This window comes from Cnephaeus nilssonii (assembly GCF_951640355.1).
Source record: "Cnephaeus nilssonii genome assembly, chromosome: 5".
Classification (NCBI taxonomy): Eukaryota; Metazoa; Chordata; class Mammalia; order Chiroptera; family Vespertilionidae; genus Cnephaeus; species Cnephaeus nilssonii.
In genome coordinates, this window is record NC_137076.1 from 71,959,802 (window position 1) to 71,987,474 (window position 27,673).

The 27,673-nt window shown below is 44.9% G+C and overlaps 1 protein-coding gene and 1 pseudogene across 3 annotated transcripts in view; both read right to left on the reverse strand.

Moving 5' to 3' along the window:
* The window catches only part of FAF2 (Fas associated factor family member 2), a 34,600-nt gene extending 19,382 nt beyond the window's left edge, over positions 1-15,218 (reverse strand). The window contains exons 1-2 of one of the 2 annotated variants that reach the window (XM_079771100.1): positions 15,101-15,218; positions 1,838-1,906 (exon numbers count right to left, since the gene is read on the reverse strand). In XM_079771100.1, the coding sequence (XP_079627226.1) occupies positions 1,838-1,906; positions 15,101-15,163 (132 nt within the window). In that variant the 5' untranslated portion in view covers positions 15,164-15,218. Of the gene's footprint in view, positions 1-1,837; positions 1,907-10,413; positions 11,858-15,100 lie in introns of those variants that run through there. The other variant, XM_079771101.1, reaches the window with a different exon arrangement.
* Positions 15,219-22,993: 7,775 nt separating this feature from the next.
* On the reverse strand, positions 22,994-23,666 carry LOC307099823 (small ribosomal subunit protein eS8-like; annotated as a pseudogene). Its single transcript has one exon. The product of its transcript is annotated as a small ribosomal subunit protein eS8-like (transcript).
* Positions 23,667-27,673: the final 4,007 nt, after the last annotated feature.

Consider the following 27,673-nt stretch of genomic DNA (forward strand, 5'->3'; position numbering starts at 1 on the left):
ACAAAAATATCATATAGAGCAACATCATTCCCTCTGCCTCAAATGCATTTCCCACAAAATTTTCACATTTAGGCACATTCATTTCATTTGCATTCAGGCGTCAGCTCAAATATAACCTCCTCAGAAAAGCCTTACTTGACCACCCTATTTAAAATAACTTCTCGCCCGGATGGCATAGCTAAGTGGTTGAGCATTTACCTATAAATCAGGAGGTCACGGTTTGATTCCCAGTCAGGGCACATGCCCGGGTTGTGAGCTCAATCCCCAGTAGGGGGCATGCAGGGGGCAGCCAATCCATGATTCTCTCTCATCGTGGATGTTTCCATCTCCTTCTCCCTTCCTCTATCTGAAATCAATAAAATATATTAAATAAATAAAATAACTTCTCAAAAAAAGAAAATAAATCAAAATAAAATAACTTCTCAGATCCTATTACATTTCCTACACTCATTCATAGCATTTATTATAAGCACAAATTATCTAGAATTAAGTTTCATGAGAGTAGGAACTTACTCTCATTTATTGGTAGAATGCCAGAGCCTAAAATTTAATGGATCAGAAACAACCTAGGTTCACTCAGGAATACATGTATTTTCAGAAATGCAGCACCCTATTCAAGTAACATACAGTAATTTCAAGAGATCAAAGGGTGTTTGATAAAATTCAACATCCACTCTATTTTGTTGTTAATCCTCATCCAAGGATATTTTTCCATTGATTTTTTAGAGAGAATGGAAGGGAGGAAGTGGGAGAATATACTACTAGTTAACAAAACCAGTAAAAACAAGTATCTCTCTGCTCAAATGGATCTATCTCAAAACAACAACCAATATCACAGTAATAATAAAACAAGATATGTTAGTGAGGACAAGATGTTTGCTATCACCATTATTAACTGACATTGAAAAAAACTATAGTTTTCCCCCAAAGAGCAATTAAAAACAAACAAACAAAAAAACACGCACAAACAGGGAGTAGGCACTATATTGAGAAATTTGGTCACTATCTTTTCTATTTTATAAACTTTGATCATAAAGCTTCACTTTTTCTACCCATTATTTTTAAAATATATTTTTATTGATTTCAGAGAGGAAGGGAGAGAGAGAGGATAGCAATATCAATGATGAAAGAGAATCACTGATTGGCTGCCTCCTGCATGCCCCCTCCTGGGGATCAAGCCCACAACCTAGGCATATGCCCTGACTGGGAACTGAACCTTGACCCCCTGGTTCATAGGTCAACACTCAACCACTGAGCCACGCCGGCCGGGCTACACATTCATTTTTTTATTTGAGAGAAAGAGAGAAACAAAGAGATAAGAGAAACATAATTTGTTGTTCCACTTATTTATGCTTTCGTTTATATACTCATTGGTTGATTCTTGTATGTGCCCTGACCAGGGATCGAACTTGCTACCAGGATGACGCTCTAACCAACTGAGCTACTCAGCCAGGGCCCACACATTCATTTTCAAAGACTTAAAGAGTTGGAAATTTGAAAACCAGCTCTACTAAAAGAAAAGATTCCAGCTGTGGAAAAATACGCCTCTGAATCATTAGACCATGGAAAAAGAAATAAGCTCAACCCTGACTGGTTTGGCTCAGTGGATAGAGCGTCGGCCTGCAGACTGAAGGGTCCCAGGTTCGATTCTGGTCAAGGGCACATGCCCGGGTTGCAGGCTCGATCCCCAGTGAGGGGGCATGTGGGAGGCAGCCAATCAATGATTCTCTCTCATCACTGATGTTTCTATTCCTCTCTTCCTTTCCCTTCCTTTCTGAAATCAATAAAAAAATATTTTTTTAAAAAAGAAAGGAGCTCAGAATAAATCCTGTTATACCTCTATGTTCCAGTTATGCTGTTCCAAGGTATGTCGACATTGATCCATAGATTCTATGCCAGTCAAATCCTGGAAAGGATAAAAACAAGAAGTTACTTAGGGAAAAAACAACAGTACATTTATAGATATTTTTATCTCTAGTAGACTAGTTATGAATACTTCTGCGAAAATATACTAAAAAGTGTTGGTACATGGTCAAATTCGGTAAAATTTCACTATTCAGAATTTGTCCAATCAGTTACAGCAGAGATTATTCGCATAGAACAAAAAAATGAAAATCCCTTATCTTTTAAACCTTCAAGGCAGTGTCACCCCATGCACTGAAAGGCTGCCCGTTTAATTCCCAGTCAGAGCACACACTTTGGCCATGTATGGAAGGCAACCAATTGATCTCTCTCTCTCTCCCTTCCTCTAAGCATGTCCTCAGGTGAGGATTAAAAAACAACAACAAAAAACTTCCAGACTTCCAATTAAGAAGACAACTGATTAATATTCTCTTATCAAAAGATTTCTTCAACCTCTACGTCCAGCAAAATATTTTTCAATACTAAACAACTATTCTATTTATAATATATAATGATATAATAATGCAGGTTTAGTGCAAAATAATGACTTTCATTAACTTGCATTATTTTATCTATTGGCATATAACCTAGCTTACAATATGAATTATGTACAACTTTTTATTAAAAAGAATCTAATTCAAATGTTTCCCTACAATAAGTATTTTCCTTCTCCCTTCTCCTTGGACTGTCCTCAGGTTTCACTTTGTCTCTAACCAAAGTTCCTACTCTGGCTCCCTCTTTTTCCATCCCTGTCAACATAGGAAGTTCCCTAAGGATGTGTCCTTGTTTGTTTGTTTTTTTACTCTCTACACCTCCTTCCTTGGCAATCTCATTTAATCCTCAGCCTTCAACCACACTTTCTACTCAGATGACTCCTAATTTAATTTCTGGACCCACCATCTCTTCTGAAGTTTAGGAGCATTTTTCCAATAGCCTATTCAATATTTCCACCAAATGTGGCACCAGTACCTCAAGTGTATCATTAAACTACTATAAGTACCCGGCCAGTGTGCCTCAGCAGTTGGGTATCGACCCAGGAACCAAGGTCACCAGTTTGATTCTTGGTCAGGGCACATGCCCAGGTTGCTGGCTAGACTCCCAGTAGGGGGTGTGAAGGACGCTGCCGAATGATGATGTTTCTCTCTCATTGATGTTTCTATCTCTCTGTGCCTCTCCCTTCCTCTCTAAAAATCAATAAAAACATTAAGAAAAAAACCACCACCACTAAGAAAACACACAACCACCCTCCCAAATATACTGGCTAAGGTACATCTGGAATCTGAGCTGTATCTTTAAGTACTCTATCCTTGAACTCCACACTTCATCGATAATCAAGTTTTGACCATTTTCTGTATTACATCTGCAACCACATTTCCATTCCCACAGCCAGCATCTTTAATCAAGCTTTTATAACACCTCAAATGAATTGTCAAAATAATTTCTTTTCCTCCTTCTAACTCTTCTTCCTATATGTTGACTGAAGAATAAATTCCAAAATGCTTAGCTCTCTTTAGAGGGAGGGAAAGAGAAATATTGATGTGAGAGAGACACATCGATTGTACAGGCCCCAACTGGGGATCAAACCTGGAACCCAGGTACACACCCTTGACTTGAAATCGAACCCATGACCCTTTTGTGCATGGGACAACGCTCTAACCACTGAACCATGCCAAAAAGGGCCAGACCTCAATTTTTAATACCATTGTCCAAAAAAGGAATCAGGTTCCTTGGAGAAGTAACTGATTCTAGGACAGGGACAGGAACTATATAAGATGAGCCTGGAGAATCTTGTAGTGCCAGAAAGTAAGGAAGTGTTAAAAAAAAAACCAAAAAACACAATAATTGGATAGTCATGAATTATAATCCAAATTACAAAATAAACATCCATGAGTCCATATTGATATAACTTTATAATGGAGAGAACTGACAAACTACCTCAGCCAAGTGATCAACTCTATCAGTGTCCTGGCGATTTTACTATTTGCATAATTGTTCTAATACTTTGGTCTCCCAATTCCTTGCCTACTGCTCCTCCATTCACTCTTGGGGTCAAACTCTAGACCTCACTATAATCATAACTGCAAGCCCCTACACACTCCCCCTCCATATTCTTCTACCTTTTCACCTTCCTCCATCTAATGCCCTGTCTCTAAATTTTTCAACCCTGCCAGGACCTACAATCCATTGACCCTACTACCTTTTCACTGAGCCTCAGCACCTCTCATATCCTCATTTCCCATCTTATTCATCATAAGTTCCATAGCCAAATATAATAATCACTTTTTCTTGTACACATCCTCAACTCCTTTGCCACTCTATCATAATCATATTCCCTTGGCTAAACCACAATCTTTTAAAATTCCAAATCTCGCCTTAGCTGGTTTGGCTCAGTGGATACAGTGTTGGCCTGCGGACTGAAGGGTCCCGGGATTTGATTCCAGTCAAGGGCACATGCCGGGGTTGCGGGCTCGATCCCCAGTAGGGGGCATGCAGGAGGCAGACGGTCAATGATTCTCTCATCATTGATGTTTCTCTATCTCTCTCCCTCTCCCTTCTTCTCTGAAATCAATAAAAATAAAAATAAAAATAATCCAAATCTCTGTCTACTTTGCACCTGTATCTTCACAGCTGGAGGGGGCTGACTTGGTCTTACTTTAAATAAATATGTGATCACTAACCTCAAGTAAATCTGTACTGTTGCCTGGCCTTCATACTAGTTGCCTAGTCCATTCACTCCTATTCTCCTACATAACCAGACTTTCGCTCTCCTCAAACTTCCAACACCTCCTCCATCCTTATTCTTAGTCTAAGATCTTGTTTCCTATTTCACAGAGAAAATAATCAAAAGTTCCAACCTGCATGTCAACCTACCTACACTCATCTTTTCTTTTACTATGGACAAACTCATCCATGCTCCTGGCAAAGGCCAATGCCTCCTCTTGTCTTGTATATTGGTCCTGTCCCCTCTCACTTACTCAAGGATATAGCAATTCTCCTTCCTCTGCATCAGATTTTCTCTCTCTAATTGTGTGTTCCTCATCAGTATACAAAAATGCCGATATAGCCTAAAAAATATATATATATCTCTTTCCACTACAGCTTCTGCCCAATCTCTTTCCTTTTTAGTGCAAAACCTGCAGAAATTTCCAAGTTCTCCTGCCATTCTCTCTTGAACTCACTCCAATCAAGCCTTCGCCTCCCCAACATTCTAACAAAACTTCTAGGCAAGGTCACAAATGACCCCACAATGTAAGTCCAAACATCTGTTCCCACTTCTCCAGGCCTGGAAGTCTAGGACAATACACTGGTTTTCCTCCGACCTCGCCTGCCACTTTGTTTCCTTTGCTGGGTCCTCAATGGATCCTCAGAATGCTAAAGACTGAAGTGCTCCAGAGCAGGGCCCTCTGATCTTTCCTTCTTTATGTGTACAGCAGTCCCTCCCCTTTATCCCAGGTTTCACTTTCACCGTTTTAGTTACATCAAGAAATATTACATGTAAAATTCCATACAATCCGTAATTTTAAATTGTGTGCCATTCTGAGTACCATGATGAAATTATGCACTCATTCGTCCCACCTGGGACATGAATCATTCCTTTGTCCAGTATATCCGCACTGTATATGTTGGTCATTTAAAGCCCTCTCTGCAGTAACACAGTGCTTGTATTCAAGTAACTCTCAAGAAAAGTATGAGGCTGGCAATTCGGATATGCCAAAGAGAAGCCGTAAAGCACGGTATTTTTCCGTGTATAAGATGCCCCCATGTATAAGACGCCTCCCACTTTTCCAATCCAAAATTAATAAATCAATATTTTAAACATAAAACAGAATACATTTTTATTTAGTAACTAGTGACCCGGAGCATGAAATTCGTGCACATTAAAAGGGGATTAATTAGAGGAAATAATTTACTATTGCTATTTGCCCTTTCTCTATAATAGAAGTGTCAGAGATGAAAGAAAATTAGTAAAATGTATATGAAAACCTTCCTCCTGTCAGAGTCTGGGGCTCACCACGGAACCCAGAGTCAAGTCCCCGCCCACCCACATGCACCTCAAAATCACGTGAGACCCAGACCCGGCCGTCCCTCCTCCCCGCATTGGGCTAGATCCAGACCCGGCCAGTCCCACCCTTGTCAAGCCCTGCCAGGCAGGGGGCATAGCCTCAGGTCCCCTGGCCCGGTGTCAGGACAGGGGGCGTGGCCTGAGGTCCCCCAGCCCAAACGGGGGGGGGGGGGGCATGCCTTGAGGTCCTCCATCAAGCCCCGCCAGGTGGGGGACACGGCCTGAGGTCCCCTGTCAAGCCCCATCAGGCTAGGGGGCATGCAGCCTCAGGTCTCCCAGCCCAGCACCAGGAAGGGGGCACAGCCTCAGGTCTCCCGTCAAGCCCCACTGGGCGGGGGCGGGGGCGCGACCTGAGTTCCCCTGGTCCAGCACTGGGAGGCACCTTGAAGTCCCCCGTCAAGCCCCGCTGGGTGGGGGGCATGGCCTGAGGTCCCTGTCAAGCCCAGCCAGGTAGGAGGCGCAGCCTCAGGTCCCCTGGCCCAGTGCTGGGGCGGGGGGTGCGGCCTGAGGTCCCCTGTCAAGCCCCACCTGGTGGAGGGTGCGGCCTGAGGTCCCCCAGCCTGGCACTGGGGTAGGGGGAGCAGCCTGAGGTCCCCTAGCCGAGCACCAGGACGGGAAGCGCACCTTGAGGTCCCCTGTCAATACCTGCTGGGTGGGGGGCGCAGCCTAAGGTCCCCTGTCAAGCCCCACGGGGACAGGGGAGGGCGTAGCCTCAGGTCCCTGCTGATTGCTCATTAAGGCTCCTTATGGGAACTTGGCCTCAGCTGTGGGTGCAGCCATCTTTGTGACAGAGTGATGGTCAATTAGCATATTCCCTCTTTATTAGATAGGATTACTGTAGGTAATGTTCACATACCAGGACTATATTATGCAGCATATCACTTTATTCAGCCTCTGTTGAATCACTGCTCTCTTCTTCATCACTATTGGTTCCAGACATATCAATTTCTTCAACTTCTATTGTATCACTGCTGTCTGCTGAGTCACTGTCTATATATGTGAGATCATCCTCAGTTCCATCCATGGCATTGCTGATTCCACATTTCTTGAAGGACTTCACAATCACCTCTTGTTTGATGCCATACCATGAGTTTAGGACCCAAATGCAGAATTCATTAATGGTTGTTTTTTTCACTCTTCCTGTCGATGTCAAGTTATCAACTGCTTTTTATATCCATCTACTCCATTCTTCTCTCATCAGGGCTTTAAATGGCTTGCTGATTAAAACATCTAGTGGCTGTAGCTGACCTGTAAGTCCACCAGGAGTAACTGCTAGGTGTGTTTGCAAATCTGATGCAACCCTTCTTGTCTTTTCTGTTAAATGTGCTCGGAACCAATCAAAGACAAGAAGAGCTGGCTTCTTTAACACATTGTGGACCAGTAGTTTTATTGCTAGCTTTACCCAGTGGCCAGGTAAGTTTCTACTGAACGAGTACAAAAAACATTTTACATAAATGTCAAAGGCACACTTTAAAATTAAATACCCATTGCATTTTGAAGTTATTTATTACATGTTCTTACAAGTTAATATCTTCTTAAAGTATGACTGGCCACAAGCCTTAGAACAGAAAACATGAGAATTCTCGTGATCCGTCCGCAATGTGTTAAGAGCCCCCCAGGTCTTCTGGATCAAACCTTTGCAAACCAAATGGCCATAATGTCTTCATTCATCCATCCCTTCTCTTGAACTTGCACAATAATGCCAGGTGGCATGGTCTCATTAGGATAGGTTTTCCTCTTAAAAATAAGCATAGGAGGCAGTTTAGTACCATCTGCACAGCATGAAGACATAGCAGTCTAGTGTGTCTTTTCATGGCCACTTGTTTTGATTGACAGTTTTGATTCCTGTCACATTAACAGTTCTGTTGGAAGGCACATCGAAATTGAGAGGCATATCATCCATGTTTGCAATCTGACTTGGTTCAAAATCATATTTTTTCAGAAGTTGTATGATATAGGAGTGAAACTGTTGGATTTTATCCTTATAAACTGGTGGCATTTTCTGAGCTAACTTTGTTCTCATGGCCAACCCTTCTCTCCGCATGAAACTGAAGCACCATTTTGCCTTTCCTATAAAATCAACAATGTTCATTTTGCTTGCAAACATTCTTGCCTGACATTAAAATGGTCCACACACATAAGCCACTCAGGCACTTCTCCATAATCCAAGTCTTAACCCTTTGCACTCGCTTGCTTTTTTCTCGATTCCTTTATTCTAATGCTAACCGTGTCGAGTCACACTCGACATCCGAGTGCAAAAGGTTAAGCCTCTGCTCCAAGTATGCCCATTTTGCTGGTTTTCCTCTTAAGGCCTTCTTCTTATTTGGCATCTTAATGAGTTGTTCTTCCTGTTTTCTCCACTGTCTGAGCATACACTCAATGGGAGGAGGTCCAAATTATCTGTCTGCAGCTCTATTTCCATGCTCGTTTGCATAGCTGATTACATTCAGTTTGAATTTTGCAGAGTAAGATAATCGCTTACCGGTATTTATCTTTTTATTTTTTGACATCTTATGGGCTCAGAACGCTCCGGTCCCTGTTGCATCTATGCACTCTCCACCTCCACCTCCACCTCCAATTACGGCATCAGCTGAGGTCAGTAACAATAAGGCTTTTGATTGGAGGAAGCCTGTTTGACAAGGTATGAGCAGCTATGCAGCCACTCAGCTCCCTCTTCGGCTGACTTCCATGTATAAGATGCCCCTCGATTTTCAGTCTAATGATTTTAGAAAAAAATAGCGTCTTATACATGGAAAAATACGGTACTTCAAGTGAAAAGGTATGTACATATAGGAAAACACACACAATATATACAGAGCTCTGTACTATCTGTGTAACATTAAAGAGCTTCATATTTGCCAGCGCTTGAGATATACTAACATTTAATTACTGAAACAACCACATGAAGTAGGTAGTATTAGTGCATAGATAAAGAAACTTAAGGCAGAGAGGTTAAGTAATTTGCCCAAGGTCACAAAGTTAGTACAATATGGTGGCCAAACAGCTTCATTTCATTCAACTTCTTTTCGTTATTACAGCTCATGAGATACTGCAGGAACTTAACACTTGTTTATATCAAGTAGCCTATGATAAAATTGGTTTCCTTATACATCATTTCACTTAAAGTCGCAGAACCTATTAACAACATTAAGTGAGGACTTACTGTAATTGGAAAAGCTAGGGTTCAAATCAAGGCTGTCTTACTCCAGAGCCAGTCTTCATGACCACTTACTATGCTACACTAACTTCATAAGTATAATATGATCCTATCTCAACAAGACAAAGAGAGCAGAGCTCTCTTACCCAATGAGAATGGGATCTACTAACTAGCCAATTAATTAAAAAGTCTCGCCCTAGCTGGTTTGGTTCAGTGGATAGAGTGTCCGCATGTGGACTTAAGGCTCCTAGGTTCGATTCCAGTTAAGAGCACATGCCCAGGTTGTGGGCTCGATCCCCACTAGGGGACGTTAAAAAATTGGCTTAGGTGAGAATAAAAACATCCATATGTCAATTAAATACTTTATTTAAACATAAAGCATACACATGTATGCATCAATCTTCTGATGAAAGCCTACACTTTTAAAAAATATATATATTTTATTGATTTTTTACAGAGAGGAAGGGAGAGGTAATAGAGAGCTAGAAACATCGATGAGAGAGAAACATTGATCAGCTGCCTCTTGCACACCCCCTACTGGGGATGTGCCCGCAACCAAGGTACATGCCCTTAACCGGAATCAAACCTGGGACCTTTCAGTCTGCAAGCTAACGCTCTATCCACTGAGCCAAACCGGTTTTGGCAAGCCTACACTTTTAAAAAAATATATATTGTTACTGATTTCAGAGAGGAAGAGAGAGAGAGAAACATCAATAATGAGAGAGAATCATTGATTGGCTGCCTCCTGCACACCGCCAACTGGTGGGTGTAGCTCAGTTTTTTGGAGCATCATAGCATACATCAAAAGGTTCGATTTGATTCCCGGTCAGGGCACATACCTAAGTTGCAGGTTCCATCCTGGTCAGAGTGCGTACCTGAGGCAACTGATCAATGTTTCTCTTTCTCTCTCCCTCAAATCAGTAAACATATCTTGGGTTAGGATTAAACAAATAAACAAAATAATTGGCTGTATTAGAGAACAGACCTTAGAAAATGGAGGATATCTGTTCAGTTAAGTGAAGGTTAGGGTAAGAGAGCTTATATATTAAGCATTTGTATATCTGTACATGCAGAAGAGTATATACAAAGTTATGAGGATAAGAGGGGAAAGATGAGATTTAGTTACCTTTTTACACAATTTTATGCTGTTGACTTGCACAATAAGCATGTATTAACTTGCTAGATTTAAAAGTTAAAAAAAAAAAAGAAAGCTGTGAATCAGATAAAATTATCCCCTTTTATAGATGAGAAAAGATTCAAAGAAGAATTTGCCCAAGGTGGAATAACTCACCAGAAGCTAACTCGAAAGGCTAATTCAGGTTTGCTTCAAGTTTCAAAGCTCATGTTTTCTCTACACCAAATTTCCTGGCAAAAAATTTCAAACAGATCACTCTATGATTTTTTTTTTAAATACATGAACAAAAAGCATCATGTATTTTTTTCCTTTAGGTTATGGTCTGATGAAGCAAAAAGGGAAGATTTTCAAAATACGGTAAGTTTGATTCTATAGCCCAGAGTTCAGGCTTAATTTTCTATAATTTAAGAGAAAAAAGACCCTAATATCCATTTGAGAAGAAAGAAAGCTCTTACTCCTGTAAAAGCAAAAAAACCGTTTCCTCCTCCACTGGCCATGCATACTTCCTTTAGTCCAGTGGTCGGCAAACTCATTAGTCAACAGAGCCAAATATCAATAGTACAACGATTGAAATTTTTTTGAGAGCCAAATTTTTTAAACTTAAACTTCTTCTAATGCCACTGCTTCAAAATAGACTCGCCCAGGACGTGGTATTTTGTGGAAGAGCCACCCTCAAGGGGCCAAAGAGCCGCATGTGGCTCCCAAGCCACAGTTTGCCGACCACGGCTTTAGTCCCTTCCCTCTCTGTCATATCATCATTCTCCAGGTGTTCAAACAGCCTAAAAGCAGCAAACCAAGGCACTAGAGCAGGGGTCCTCAAACTTTTTAAACAGGACTCAATGGAAAAAATATCCTCAGGTGAGGATTAACAAAAAACAACAAAAACCTATTCTTTCCCATTTGAAACAGCTTAAAACAAATGTCTGTATTATTCATAACTCAACCAGTTCCAAAATACATAGTAGAGAAGGATAACTACAAAAATCGTAGAAGATAGCAAACAGACGGAAAAGCATGAAAAATATACCCTAGGGATTCCAATCAAATCACATGTCACACAAAAAAGTGAAATAGAGGAAACCCGAGATTTCTAAAATATTTTACTTTTGCTAATTTCAATATAACAAATGAAGCAACATATTGAGAAATAGCTCCGCTCTTTCTCTCCCAGTCCCAGGCACTTTGGGAGCCGTGGGCTTTGGTGCAGGTATGGCCAAATCTAGGAACCATACCTGGCACAACCAGTCCCAAAAATGCCACAGAAACAGAATCAAGAAACCTCAATCACTAAGACACAAATCCCTTAATGGGGTGGACCCCAAGTTCTTGAGGAACATGTGCTTTGCCAAGAAGCACAAGAAAGGCCTGAAGAAGACGCAGACTGACAATGCCAGGCCGTGAGCACACATGCTATGGCTCTCAAAGCCCTCACAAAGCCCAAAGAGGTCAAGTCCAAGATCCCAAAGAGCAACAGCCACAAGTTCAACAACTTGCCTACATCACTCACCCCAAGCTTGGGAAATGTGCTCCTGCCCATATCACCAAGAGTCTCAGACTCTGCAAGTCCAAGTCCAATGACAAGGTTCAAATCGAGCCCCAGGATGTGGTTTCCAAGCTGCAGTCCAGGCTCCCAAAGGTGCCCAGGCCCCCACCACAGCTCCACAGTACTGGCCTCTGTCTGTCCATGTGAGGACGGAAGGAGTGGTGTGACCCCTGGGCTGCTGTCTGCATGGAGCTGCTGTCCTCCTGTGCTATTTGTAAAAATAAACCTAGGGTAGGGGGATGGTGGGGGGAGAACTAACTCCTAGCAGTGTCACCCTGTTCTGTCCTGAACCCTGTGGAGATTTCAAGCACATGCTCCATACGGTTTGTTAGTGAAGCAACCTGAAACCTAGTGTTATGTCACACCCTAGATGAAAAAACCTTTGATGGTTCCCCACACCTACACCTTAAAATTTAAACCATTATGCACAGCTTTTAAAGATTTGGGAGACCCTACCTCTAATTTATCTTTCCAGTCTTATTTTCCACTTCCAATTCTTTAAATCCATCACAAACACACTCTATACTCCACCTCCATCCCATGCTTGAGCTGTTTCATCCTCTTTGAACAGCCTCCTCTCCACCCCCTATTGAAATTCTATTCCTCCTTCAAAGTAGCAAAGTACAGTGGAGAGCCCAGACTTGAAGTCCAGATCCAGACCCACTAGATTTCTAACTCTAATTCCATTTCCACTACGTAATAGCTTAATGACCTTAAGCAAATACTTCAATAGATCTGTTTTCTCACCTAGGAGCAGGCATACCACCTACGGCACTCTGTAAGGCTACTGGGAGGATTAAGCATAATGGTTAGAAACTAGTATTTAGCACCATGCCCAAGAGCCCTCTCTCCCGCTCCTATCCTTCCCCTAAATTCCCACAGCACTGTCTACACAGTACCACACTATTAGCATTAACAAACTGCAGGATACTCATTCGTATATGTGTCTGGCTTCACCCTTAGATCATAGATAAGATGGTTATGGGTATGGATTTCTAAATCTGCCACTTACTACTTGTGTAAGTTACTTTACCTCTCAGAACCTGTTTCTTCATCAATAAGTTGAATGGGCCCTAGCTGGTTTGGCTCAGTGGATAGAGTGTCCGCCTGTGGACTGAAGGGTCCCAAGTTCGATTCCAGTCAAGGGCACATGCCCAGGTTGTAAGCTCGATCCCCAGTAGGGGCTGTGCAGGAGGCAGCCGATCAATGATTCTCTCTCATCATTGATGTTTCTATATCTCTCTTCCTCTCTGAAATCAATAAAAATATATTTTTTTAAAAAAAGTTGAATGGACGTTAACACCTTACAGTATTATTAAGAGGTTTAAAAGAGTTCATGTATATCAAATACCTGGCATAATGCTTGACACCTAATAAGTTTCAAAGAATGTATAATGGCAATCTAGATGATGAAACTGATCCAGAAACTACTTAAAGAACACATAAATGTCATATACATTTGCATTAGTATATCCAATTTCATAAAGTGATCTTAATACAACTTTAATCTGCTATTCACCTCTTACTGATATAGATGTCCAATGAAGACAAAAGCAGAGGTTGCTATGCACTTTACTTCAGAAATGCTACCACATATTCACGTTCTTCCAGTATCAGACTAAGTACACCATGACTCATGACTCACATCACTTCATTACATTTAAACACCAAGGGATAACCCTGAAGAGTTGTAGGGGGTAAAATGGTCTGCCAAAGTTAAACAAAACTCTGAAATTAGTGGTCTACCAGGAAATGGAAGCTGTGTATTCATTCTGATTCTAATTTGCTGTGTCATCAGTTTCTCTACTCAAAACTCCAATTAAATATCAACTAACTTCTATGATAGTATTTTTCCATTTTATACAGTTCCAACCCACTGCTCAACTTTTTAAGTTGATGTATAATAAACATAAAAAATCCTGTTAGTTTCCGGTGCCATTGATCAACTTAAGAGGGGGAAAAAAACCTCCAAAATTAACTACAGTGAAATCTAATCAAGGAAATTTTAGAAAAGTGAGAACTTGCTAAAATAAGAGAGACAAATCGCAGCATTTGCATTCCACTATCAGTGATACACCGGTTGTATGGCACACAAGTTAAGGGCTCAGGAAAGGTTCTGAAAAGACAGACTGGCTTTAAATCTCACACCACCACTTACTAGCTGTGTAACCTAAGCACCTTCTTAAGCCTCATATACTTCATCTGTAAAACAGGGACTGTAACAGTATGCATCTTAGAGTGTATTAAACCCGATAATGTGTGCTAGGTGTTTAGCCAAGTACTTACAACATCATACTCAATAAATAAATGGCATTCTAACTTGGGAGTACCTGAGCACAGTTGGTAACTGCTGAAATGAATAAATATATAGTACATTTTATATTAGGAAATAAGTATATCACTAACTTTAATTCTTCCCTAAATTAAAAAATGATTAATAAGCAGTAATACTGTTTGGAAGCATTTTACATTTTACAAAGCCCGTCAGCCATCCATTCTGATTTGAGTTCCACCATATCACTAGGGGGTAAACATTTTTAAAACATGTATTTTATACATAAGGGAACTGGTATCGACCAGAGTAACAAAGAGTCAAGGTTACCCACCCTAGTGGTCTCCTCCACCCAGATTCTCCAGCTCAAGAAATAAGGGCTTATTGCCAAAGTTCTTAGCCCCACACCCATTTTCAAAGAAGGCAGACTCCTGCAAGTTACCACCCTCCTCAAGCTGGGTCAAGCACGTGAGTCCAGGAATAGGCCGAAGGTACCACACCTCGCCCAAAGCCACTGATGACATTTATAATGTTGCATTTGTTTCCTAACGCAGGGTCCTCCCACACCTCCAGGGCGGGGGCCAGGCCTGCCCTTCCCCCACCAGATCGCCCAACACAAGCCTTGGCATCCAAGATGCCCTCAGTAAATGTTTATGCAAGTAGCATGGGGTGCTGGCAGGATTTCCAGGGACCCGAAACGAGGCCAACTCCACGGTGGGGGTTAAGCATCCGCGGTAGATCCAGAGTCGCTGGGCGGAGAGGACCCGATCTGGGAAGGATGTCTGAAGACCAGCGTCCATAAAGGACACCAGGGAAGCTGGCGAGGGAGAGGCGAGTCTGGCAGCTGCCGCCGCTGGAAGGCCGGGCACAGACAGGCTCGGGGCAGCAGGGCAGTTGGCGTCTGGGGGGAGGGGGCCGCCTGCTGGTCTGAGAACCTCGCGCCCAACTTCAGGAAGGGTTCCGGGCTCCTCCGGAGGCCCGCTCCCCAGCCCGCGGCGGCATCTGCTGCGCCGAGTACTCGCTGCTACCTGAAACTGCAGCAGCTTCTCTGTCTGCTCCTGGGTTAGATCCTGCTCCTCAGGCGCCGCCATTTTGCCGCCGCCTCTACGCTTCTGACTCGTCCGCACCGTCACCCGCCGGAACTGATATCAGCAGCAACTACGTCCGGTCGGAACGGCCGCCGACGCGCAACTGCGTCTGCGCGTGCTGGCTTAGCCGGGGGGGAGTGGTGGGAGTGGTCGTGATAGTTCGCGCCGCCAGAGGGCGCCACGCTCGGGCAGGTCCCGAAGAGTTACGGAAATTGCCGAGGGACTGTCGGTCCCAGTCCTCAGGATTTCGTCCCAGAACGGATCGGCTAGGACACGAAGACTACGGAAGAGATCTCAAAGAGCCGAGAAGTCCCGAATGCGGATCGAGAAGTTCCGGAAGTTCCCGAAAGCCACTCGGCTGTTTTCCGCTGTACCTTAACCATATTCCTGAATGTTTTTTAGGAAATTGTGGACTTTCCAAAATATCGGCCGTTTGATGTTCGATTCCTGCTCTGACATTTCCAAAAGATCCTGATCATTTCTCGGGAGGTTCCTACGGTCTCTGAATATTGGTCGGGCGTTTCCCACGCCGCCTTCCAGGCGGAAACGGTGGAAGGCTGTGGCCGCGGGAAAATCTCAGCTTCGAAGTCGCTCGCTAAGGTGGTTTGGACTCGGCTACCTGGGTCTTTGATGTTTAATGGCGCCACCAGCCTTGGGCAAAGCTTTCGGTCCACTCCCGTGCGGCTCTGCTCCTGCTGCCTCAGGCCTGGAGTCGCCTGCCCGCTGGCCCGTCCTCCCTGTGACCGGCACAAGGAAGATCCTTTGGGTTCAGGTACTAGTGGCCACCATGCACAGTGCACATCATCTGCTCTCTGGGCTCCGTTTTGCCATGGTGGGATGAGGTTCCCCAGTAGCCCCCGACGTGGCGCCTCAGTGCTTCTCCTGGGATGCAGACCCTCACCCTTTGCAAGGCCTTAACCACACCCCTCAATGACTGTCCTTGTTTGTTCCAACCTGCCACCTCTCTTTAGAGCTCCCTTTTGCATTTTCACTTCTTTTCTCCTGCCATCTGTCTCCTCTTGCCACCATCCTTGGGGAGGCAGAGCGGTCGGGTTCTGGGACACACTTTTCCACAGACTCTCCATGTGACTCTTAGCAAGGCCCCAGTATCCTCCCCTTCTGCAGAATCCCACCACTGCCCACCTCACAGGGTTGACCAGGTGAGACAGGAAGGACAGAAGGTGCTTTGAGAGCTGAAGTCCTGGGAAAAGCACATTAAGGGATGGAAGGACTTCCGTTTGGGTTACTTCTTCCTTTCAGGCCTGTATCAGGTCTTACTGTTACCGGGAAACCCCCGGGTGGGCTCTTACTGCCTGTCACAATGTCCAATGAGGAAGGCAGGGTTGAATCCTATAAGGCAAGGCGTTTATTGAGAAGGCCAGCCAACCAAGAAGACAGCGAGCTTACTAGCATCCAAAAACCTGTCTTACAGTAAGGTGCAGGGGATAGGATTATATATAGGCAAAATGGGCTGGGGTGAGGTTGGGAACAGAATGCAATTGCATGCAGTCCTGGAGGTCAGCATAAGTCAACCATTGTTCTTGGTTGTCAGGCGAAGAGATGACAGCTTGGCTCCTGGTGGGGTCGGCCTGGTCATACTTAACAGTCCTACTTGCTTGCTGGGTACAGTATACATGGTCCGCAGCTGAATCACCCCCTCCATCACTTTGCTCAGGATCAAAGGGAGTATGCAGGTGCACTGGCCTGAGAAATGAAACTTAGAAAGGAAAAAAAATTTTAAAAATAACTTAACCCTCTGTTCCTATACGTATATTGTACTTCAGAATTTCACCATAATATGATTATCTTTCAGGTGCTCTATCTATCAGATTATAAGTTCCCTCCTGCCATTACCAGGTCTGCCCAAACTTCATGACAATGTCCTGGAATTTTTCTTACACCTTTAAGGCACAATTGGAAGGAAATAACTGTGACTTTAAATAATTTATTACATCAACTCCAAGCTCAGGGGAGACTGTGGTACTGTTCCACATCTCCAACAATGCTGGATTCAGACAAACCAGGTGAGGGATGGCAAAGTCAGATGCCCTCTGGAGTTGTTGCTTAAATCTGATTTAAGATGTGCGCTTTCAACACCATTGAATGTTTTTCAAGTTCTCAAAGACACTACACTTTCTTGGTCTACATTTCTGTTTTCTTCTTTGAGTAAAGACATAGTTATAAGAAATACTAGACCTAACAGGTTTGGCTCAGTGGATAGAGCGTTAGCCTGCCCTGCGGACTGAATGGTCCCAGGTTCGATTCCGGTCAAGGGCATGTACCTTGCTTGCGGGCACGTCCCCAGTGGAGGTGTGCAGGAGGCAGCTGATCGATGTTTCTCTCTCATCAATGTTTCTAACTCTCTATCCCTCTTCCTTCCTCTCTGTAAAAAATCAATAAAATATATTTTTTTTAAAAAAGAAATACTAGAGGGGCAGTGCACAAAATTCGTGCACAGGGGGCGGGGGGGGTGTCCCTCAGCCCGGCCTGCACCCTCTTGCAATCCAGGACTCCTTAGGGCAGGCGTCCTCAAACTACGGCCTGCAGGCCACATGCAGGTGTTTTTACTGTTTTGTTTTTTTACTTCAAAATAAGATATGTTCAGTGTGCATAGGAATTTGGTCATAGTTTTTTTTAAACTACAGTCCGGCCCTCCAAAGGTCTGAGGGACAGTGAACTAGCCCCCTGTTTAAAAAGTTTGAGGACCCCTGCCTTAGGGGATGTCCAACTACCTCTTGCAATCTGGGACCGCTGGCTCCTAACTGCTCGCCTGCCTGCCTGCCTGCCTGCCTGATCGCCCCTAACCCCTCTGCCTGCCAGCCTGATCACCCCCTAACCACCTCTGCCTGCCCGATCACCCCTAACCACCTCTGCCTGCCTGCCTAATTGCCCCTAACTGCTCCCCTGGCCTGATCACCCCTAACCAGGTCTCCCTCGCCCCGCACCTGGAACCCAGGATTCCCTCATCTGGACAGTCGCAGGCACCGGGGACCTGGGCTTCCCTCCCTCTGGTTGGCCGCAGGCACCCAGGACCTGGGCCAGCTTCACCCAGGCCGGCTGTAGCCCCAGGGGATCATGGGTGGGCAGCTTTGCCCAGGCTGCAGCCGCAGGCGCCCGGGACTGCAGGGCGGGCAGCTTGTCCCTCTCCCAGGCCACAGGAGCAGGCACAGCCACTGGCACCTGGGACCACGGGAGGGCGGGGGTGGCTTGTCCTTCTCCCGGGCCGCAGCCTGGCTGGTCCCCATTCCTCTCTCGTGAGCTCATTTGTGCCTGGCTGGTCCCCATTCCTCTCTCCCCAGTGTTGAGTGTCTGAGCCTTAAGGCGAGAGTGTGACGACCATTTGCACATTAGCTCTTTATTATATAGGATTTTACTTTTTTTTACTTCACCATAGGAATTTGCCTCACTGCAGAGCATGCAAAATGGCAAACTTGAAAGTCCTTTTCCTGTGCAAAGGTGGTTTCTGCTTTTAGGTGTAGCTGATGGCTTCCGTGTAAGACCAGTATTGTCAGAACTTCTCATTTTTAGAGAGCGCCTACAAATTTGGATCTGCATGTAAAATTTCTCCACTTTATTATTTTTGTTGTTGTTGTTAATCCTCACCCAAGGATATTTTTCCATTGATTTTTAGAGAGAGTGGAAGTGAGGGAGAGAGACAGAGAGAAAGAAACATCTGTGTGAGAGAGACACATCTATTGGTTGCCTCCTGCACGTGCACCTGAGGTCTGTGCCCTTGACCAGAATCTAACCCAAGACCCTTCAGTCCCCAGGCTGACGCTCTATCCACTGAGCCAAACCGGCTAGGGCACATCTCCCCATTTTAAAATGGTAATAACTGCCCTGTGGCTCGGTTGGAGCATCGTCCTGTACACCAAAAGGTTTCAGGGTGATTGCAGATAAAGGTATATACCTAGGTTTCAGGGTTTGGTCGGGGTGCCTATGGGAGGCAACCCATCGATGTTTCTCTCTCACATCAATGTTTCTTTTTCTTTCCCTCTCTATAAAAGCAATCAATAAAAAAAAAAAATTTAAAGAGAGAAAGCTCAGGTGGTGTTGCTCAGTGGTTGAGCATTGACCTATGAACCAAGAGGTCATCAGGTGGATTCCCAGTCAGGGCACATGCCTGGGTTATGGGCTCAGTCCCCAATAAGGGATGTGCAGGAGGCAGCTTATTGATGTTTCTCTTTCATTGATGTTTCCATCCCTCTAACCCTCTCCCTTTCTTAAAAAAAAAAAAAATCAATAAGGGGGGAGGGGAAGGGCATGTGCTGGAGGGTGAGGGTGGCTGGGGAGAAGTCAATGGGGGGGGGGAAGGAGACTTATGTAATACTTTAAACAATAAATAATTTAAATAAAAAATCAATAAAAACATTAAAGAGAGAGAGAGAGAGAGAGAGAACATTTATTAAAGCTGGGACATTGAAACAAGGATAGAAGAAGCAACAGGAGTGAGACTAGGCGGAGCTTCTTTGGCTCTCCAGAAATGTTATAGGAAAGAAATGAGCCCACGTGGGGCCGCTTTGGCTCATGCAAAGTCAGAGAAAAGGGGTCCTTGGAGACAGGTTTAGGGGGTTAATCCAGGACAAGCTGCTGCTGCCATTGCTTCCCTGGTTGCAAGTCTTGTGGGGACCCTTAGGTTTAGGACCGTGGTTGGCAGACTGCGGCTCTCGAGCCACATGCGGCTCTTTGGCCCCTTGAGTGTGGCTCTTCCACAAAATACCACGGCCTGGGCGAGTCTATTTTGAAGAAGTGGCGTTAGAAGAAGTTTAAGTTTAAAAAATTTGGCTCTCAAAAGAAATTTCAATCGTTGTACTGCTGATATTTGGCTCTGTTGACTAATGAGTTTGCTGACCACTGGCTTAGGAGATGCACACCCATAGGGAAGAAAGGTACAGGCATGCTCCCAAGAGGGAGAGTGCCTGGCTTGCCTATTTAAAAATAATAATAATAATAATGTGTGTGTGTGTGTGTGTGAGTGTGTGTGTGTGTGTGTGTGTGTGAGTGTGTGTGTGAGTGAGAGTGTGTGTGTGAGTGTGTGTGTGTGAGTGTGTGTGTGAGTGTGTGTGTGTGAGTGTGAGTGTGTGTGTGTGAGTGTGTGTGTGTGTGAGTGTGTGTGTGTGTGAGTGTGTGTGTGTGAGAGTGTGTGTGTGTGTGTGTGAGTGTGTGTGTGAGTATGTGTGTGAGTGTGTGTGAGTGTGTGTATGTGTGTGTGTGAGTGTGTGTGTGTGTGTGTATTTTAGAGAGAGGAAGGGAGAGGGAGAGAGAGAGAATGAGCTGACAGCAGCCCTGCCTTGGCTCGCTTCTTCACTGTGACTTGTTTCTCAGCCAAAGCAGTCCGACCTAAGCTCCCTCCTATTGCTCCCTCTGTCCTAAGCTCCTGCTTGCTTCACCGATCCCCAGCTTTAATAAATGTACTTTTGTTGTATGGCTGGAATAGCACCAGGTGTTAAACCCGTGGGGTCAGACCAGACCTGGGTTCAGCAACCTCAGTACCTGAATTCTGGTTAGGAAAGAATTCAGAGCCAAGACTCAAACTCTAAGAGGACATTTGTTTGGAAAATCTCAGAGGTAGAAGTACTCTGTAGAAGAAATGGGCTCAGGAAACAAGTTACAGAGGCAAAGGAAGGGCCCTTGGTAACACGTCTGGGGGGAGGGGAAGGAGGAAAGGCACGGCGGGGGTGTTCTCCCTGGAGGGGGAGCACGCTGGGTCCTCTGTCCTAAGGGTTTTAAGGGTGGAGATTTTAGGGAGGTCCCAGGGGAAGATCTCAGTAGAATGTTCAGCAGCTTTCCAGGTGTGTCCTTTCAGGGTAGGGGGTCTCCACTGATGGACTGGCTGGTGCCAAGACAGGGGTCATTATTCAGTGCAGCTGGTCCTGAGGTCAGCCGAGGTGTTTCTTATGTGCTTTTGCTGTTTTTCTGGGCCTGGAGCTGAAATACAACTGAGGCCTAGATGTTATCTCTTGGGAGAAAAGGTCAGGGGGTCCATGCCGCATGACCAGCCATATGCTAGGGAGGAAAGGTCACCCTGGTGGCGAAGTTCCCACCCTACAATTGTCCTTTGCCAGGCACCCAGGGCTTTTTGCCCAGGTGTCCTTCTGAACCTGGCACATCATCCTTGTTCTGCTCTTGTCTAACTGCCTACCACACTTTCATAATCACCTGGACCCGTTTTGTGAAAACTTTCCTGCCCAAAGTCAAGAACACACACACACTACAGGCCAGCCTGAGGCAGACCCACTCAGGCACAGTGCCTTTCAGGTAACAGCATGGGACACATGCTCTAAGATCATGGGGAAAATTTAAATGCATCTAGGTTATTTAAACCATCTGTAAATAGATCTGCTTTTCCCCCTTTCCCATCCTGCCAAGGTGTTGTTTGAACTTGTTCACAGTTCACAAATCATGGAAATTTTTTTATGAACATGAGTTTAATTTTTTTTCCTTTTTTTTTAATGAACATGGAGTTTTAAAAGAGTAATAAAATATCTCCACCTTATTATTTTATTTTTTAAATCCTCACCTGAGGATATTTTTCCATTGATTTTTAGGGAAAACGGAAGAGAGAGGGAAAGACAGAAATATCAATGTGAGAGAAACACATTGATTGGTTGCCTCCTGCACACGCCCTGACCAGGGCCAGGGCCGGGAAAGAGCCTGCAACCGAGGTACATACCCTTGACTAGAATTGAACCCGGGACCCTTCAGTCTGCAGGCTGACACTCTGTCCACTGAGCCAAAGTAGCTAGGGCAAAAGATCTCCACTTTAAAGGACAATTGTTATCAGCATATTTTCTTCATTGTCCAAAAATCAGGTGGCCTTTTATGTACCAATTTGAGATGCTCTAATTAAAGACCAACCCTCTGTATCCCACAGACGTTAGCTGTATTTCCCTATTTAGTTTCCATGGCTCAATTCCCATATATGAGGCCTTTGCTCTAAGGATCTAGCCAGGCCCAATATTTACAGACCTTGTACTCTGTGCCCAGTGCAATTCTCAGCACAACGGATTCAGTGGTAGGTCAAACCAACCTGGTTTCGGTTTCCTTCATGGAAAGCATAGCTGGGAGAGAAACAGTAAGCAGGTAAAATATCATCTATATATATAAAAGCCAAAGCAACCATTATGACCTGTCACAATTATGCACACTGACCACCAGGGGGCAGACGCTCAACACAGGAGCTGCCCCCTGGTGGTAAGTGCACTCCCACAGCCAACCTCCCACGGCCAGCCAACCTCCCTCAGTCCCTCCCCCTGGCCGGCTGGCCCCAATCAGCCCCCATTGCCCCTGATAGCTGGCCAGGCTGAGGAACCCCACCCGTGCACAAATTTGTGCACTGGGCCTCTAGTCTAGTGCTAATGAGGCAGGATATTAAGAGGCTAGAGAGATTCCTTGACAAGTGGAATAAAGGAAACAGACAATATAATTAAATAAGGTCAAACAATCTGAGCAATTTACAACCAGCTAATTGAATCACAACGTGTGTGTGTGTGTGTGTGTGTGTGTGTGTGTTGATTTCAGAGAGAGGAAGAGAGAGGGAGATAGAGGTAGAAACATCAATGATGCGAAAAAATCATCAGTTGGCTGCCTCCTACATGCCCCTTACTGGGGATTGAGCCTGCAACCCAGGCATGTGCCCTGACCAGGAATCAAACTGTGTCCTCCTAGCTCATGAATCAACCATTGAACCACACCAGCCGGGCAAATCACAAGGTTTTATCTTCCCTAACCAAGGACACTAGGAGCAATTGGTTTACATATTCCAGACAGTTCTGGGACAGAACGGCCTTGGTCCTAGTCCCTCTTCAATGACATCCTTTTTTTTTTTTTTTTTTTTTTTTTTTTTTTTTAGAATAAACACCTTTATTACATGAGCTAAGATAGGAGGGAAGAGGATTTATTTGCTTTTCCAGGCCTTGATTTTCCTCAGATAGAACTCCAGCTCCTTGCCCTCGAACACATAGCCGTCTGCTCAGTCTTGAAGCGATGCATGCAAGAAGCTTGCCTTGCTGGAACTGCTCCTTGACTGCTGGTTTTGGCATTCTTTTTCCTTTCATCATATTTCTTCTGAATTTTCTTTGATCATTTCTTTGTTTAAAATCTCTTCCTCCTCAGGACTCAGCTTGGCCCCCTTCTTGTGGCCCAGGGGCAGTGCGTAGTGGGACTCGTACCCCTGTCGGTACGGTGTGCTGTCAATGAGCACGATGCAGTTCTTTACAGGGGTCTTGGTGCGGACCAGTTCATTGTTGGATGCATTGTAGACAACATCAATAATCCTTGTTTTGCGCGTACAACACTCTGAGCCCCAGGAGAAGTTGCCCACATCCAGCCTCAAGGCTCGGTACTTCTTGTTGCCACCCCGCACTCGGATTGTGTGTATGCGGCGGGGTCCAGTCTTAGTGTTGGCAGCAGGGCCTCCCAGCTCATATTTTCGCTTCTTGTGGTAGGGCTTTCTCTTGCCCCCGGTCTTGCGGCATTTGTGCCAGTTGTCCTGAGCGATACCCATGGTTCAGCCCCAGCTGGAAAGAGAACCTTCAATGACATTTTTTTAAAATATATTTTTATTGATTTCAGAAAGGAAGGGAGAGGGAGAGAGAGATAGAAACATCAATGATGAGCCCTCACCGGTTTGGCTCAGTGGATAGAGCGTCGGCCTGCGGACTGAAAGGTCCCAGGTTCAATTCCAGTCAAGGGCATGTACCTTGGTCGCAGGCACATCTCCAGTAGGGGGTGTGCAGGAGGCAGCTGATCAATGTTTCTCTCTCATCGATGTTTCTAACTCTCTATCCCTCTCCCTTTCTCTCTGTAAAAAATCAATAAAATATATTTAAAAAAATAAAAAGAAACATCAATGATGAGAGAGAATCATTGATTGGCTGCCTTCTGCACGACCCCTACGGGGGGTCGAGCCTGCAACCCAGGCATGTTCCCTTGACCAAAATCGAACCCCCGGGACCCTTCAGTCCACAGGCTGGCACTCTATCCACTGAGCCAAACCGGCTAGGACTCAATGACATTCTTGATGATGTTCTTTAAAAGTGAAACTAACAACAAAAAGGAAACTAACCAAAAAATAACCCGAACCCTCTATATGCATGTTTTGATGTTGAAGGACACTTCATACTGAAGGACACACCTGAAAAGCTAGTGCATGTTGTGTTAAGACCCTCCCCTGAGGCCTCCCCTAGAATTTCGGCAGGCTGAAGAGAGAGAGAAATATTCAAGGCAAAGGAGCCAAAGCACACTCTCAAAAGAGCACACGCACACCTTGTACCTTTGCTGTTTTTCTCCTAAACTTCTAAGGGTCCCCACAAGACTTGCAACCAGGCGAGCAGCAGGCAGCAGCAGCTCAACCCAGGCTAACCCCCTGAACCTATCTCCAAAGGCCCCATTTTCTCAGACTTTCCATCTCCAGTTGCTTTTCCTTCCTAACTTAAGCCCTCCCTTAGTTTCACTGTCCTGAGCCAGCTTTAATAAACATACTCTCAAAAGCTACCTGGACTCATGTGAAATCTTTCCTACATGAAGCCAAGAACCCATACATTACCGGCGGGGCCGTAGGCAGACCTGCCCTGAGCCAGACCCCGTCTGGTTGCAATAAGTGCTTTGTAGACATAGTTAGGTCTCTCTGAGGATGTACACGCATTCTGAGATTTGAATGTCAAAAGGAGTCAGCCATGTCAGGACTCTAAGAAAGTGCTCCAGGCAGAGGGTACTGCAAATGCCAAATCCCTAGGGTACAAATGAGAATAATGAGGAGGAAGCTTGAGAATAATGAGTTCTCAGTAATGAGGTCAGAGAAGCAGTAGGGGCCAGATCACGTAGGGGCTCATAGACCATGGTAAGGAGCTTGGATTCTATTCTGAGAACAATGGGAAGCCAGCAGAGGGTTTTGAGCTGGGGAGTGGTAGGATCTGATTTACTTTTTAAAAAAAATAAGTTTTTATTGATTTCAGAGAGAGGAAGAGGGAGAGAGAGAGAGATAGAAACATCAATAATGAGAAAGAATCATCAATTGGCTGCCTCTTACACACCCCTACTGGGGAATTGAGCCCACAAGCCAGGCATGTGCCCTGAATGTGAATTGAACCATGATCTCCTGGTTCATAGGTTGATGCTCAACCACTGAGCCATGCCAGCCAGGCAATATTGGGTCTTCTAATCCATAAACAAGGTATATTTCCCCATGTTTTTTTTTTAGATCTTCTTTAATTACTCTCAGCAATATTTTGTAGTTTTTAGTGTATGAATCTTTCATATCATTTGTTAGATTTATTTCTAGATACTTATATTTTGGTGCTATTGTAAATGGCATTTAAAAATTTCACTTTTCCTCTTGGTCACTGCCAATAAATAAAAATACAACTCATAGTCTGGCTGGTGTGGCTCAGTTGAGTGTCGTCCATGCACCAAGAGGTCACCAGTTCAATTCCTGGTCAGGGCACATGCCTGGGTTGTGGGCCCTACCCCCAGTAAGGTTGGGGGGGGAGTGCAGGAGGCAGCCAATCAATGTTTCTCTGTCATCGATGTTTCTAGCTGTTTCTATCTCTCTCTCCCTCCCTCTCTCTCTAAAAAATCAAGAAAAAAATGTTTAAAAATACAGTTTTATTGTATGCTCATTTTACCTCCTATGACCTTGCTAAATACACATATTAGTTCTGGTAGCTTTTTTATAGAGAGTGGAAGAGATGGATTTCTACATAAGACAATCATGTTGTGTGTATATGTAGTTTTACCTCTTCCTTTTACATCTGGACTAGAGGCCCAGTGCACAAAATTCGTGCACGGAGGGGGGGTTCCCTCAGCTCAGCCTGCACCCTCTCCAATTGAGGACCCCTTGGGGGATGTCCTAATGCTGGTTTAGGCCCAATCCCACTCGGGCCTAAACCGGCAATTGGACATCCCTCTCGCAATCTGGGACTGCTGGCTCCTAACTGCTCACCTGCCTGCCTGCCTGCTTGCCCCTAACTGCCTCTGCCTGCCAGCCTTATCACCCCTCACTGCCCTCCCCTGCTGGCCTGGTGGCCCCCAACTACCCTCCCCTGCCAGCCTGATCTCACCCCAACTGCCCTCCTCTGCTGGCCAATTTGGTTCTGATTGGTCGGTTTCTATGCTAGTGTCAAAAGCTCCGTCTCCTTGACAGTCATTGGTTCTTCACAGCACCCACATTTGGTTCTGATTGGTTGGTTCCTATGCCAGTCAGCATCTCCTGGCCTATCTCTGGGCCTGATCAGAGAGGCGGGGCTTAACAGCAGCCCCCTTGAAGGCCAGGAGAGAAAGAAAAGCCCGACTGCTGGCGAAGGTCAGAAAGAAAGAGGGAGAGAAAGAGAGAGGCAAGTACTGATCAACAGCTGCCACTGAGGCTGCAGATCAGACCCTGCCCCTCCCTCTGGGTCTCAACCCCCTAGGCAGTCAGTGCTGGGTCACCAGGCTGCAAGTGGGCAGTCAGTGCTGGGTCGCCCCGGCAACCCAGCCCTGACTGAAGGACTTCTGGGTTGGTCAGCCTTCGGTGGTGATCGGTAGTTACAACCCTAGCCTTTTATACTATATTTGATTCCCTTTTGCGTTTCTCTCTCTCTCTCTCTCTCTCTCTCTCTCTCTCTCTCTCTCCCCCTCCCCTTTCTCCCCCATTTCTCTGTCTTTTCTTTATTACACTGGCTAGAACTAATAGTACAATGTTGAATAGAAGTTGTGAAAGCTGACATCCTTGTCTTATTTCTATATTAGAGGAAGAATGTTCAGTCTTTCATTATTAAATTTAATGTTAGCTGAAGGTTTCTCAGAGCTGTCCTTGATCAAGTTGAGGAAGTTCCTTTCAATTTTTAGTTTGCTGAGAGGTTTTTTTATTATTAGGAATTGATGTTGAATTTAGTCAAAGGCTTTTTCTGCATTGAGATGATCATATAGTATTTCTCTTTTGGTTTATTAACTTGGTGAATTACATCGAGTCTTTAAAATTTGTGATAAAATTTACAATTTTAATTATTTTATAGTGTACTAGATGCCCGGTCCATGAAATTTGTGCACCCGTGGCGGGGGGGGGGGGCGTCCCTCAGCCCAGCCTGCGCCCCTTCGCAGTCTGGGAGCCCTTGGGGGATGTCTGACTGACACCTTAGGCCTGCTCCCCGTAAAGGCTGTGAGCAAAATCTTTCTTATCATCTGAGTCACCTGGATCATGGTGACGCTTGTCCCACTCCACCTCAAACTCTAGCTCCCGTTCATATTTAGGAGTTAAATTTTTATCAGGCAGGCTCCTGACTGCAGTCCTAGGAGAGGCGGGTGGAGGAGGAGGTGGCACAGAGGGGGAAAGTGGTGTTTTTAGAGATTTGCACCCCTCTACTGTAGACTGTAAAGCCATGGCCACACCCTGCTTACAGACATTCTTAAACTCTCCTGCGCTGGATCAAGGCAATCATGAATTAAAGACCATAGTATAAATGTAGGAATAGGAATTTTCTCTGGACCTTCTGCGGTGTATCAGTCATGCAACTGCTTTCCAACCTTTTCCCAGGT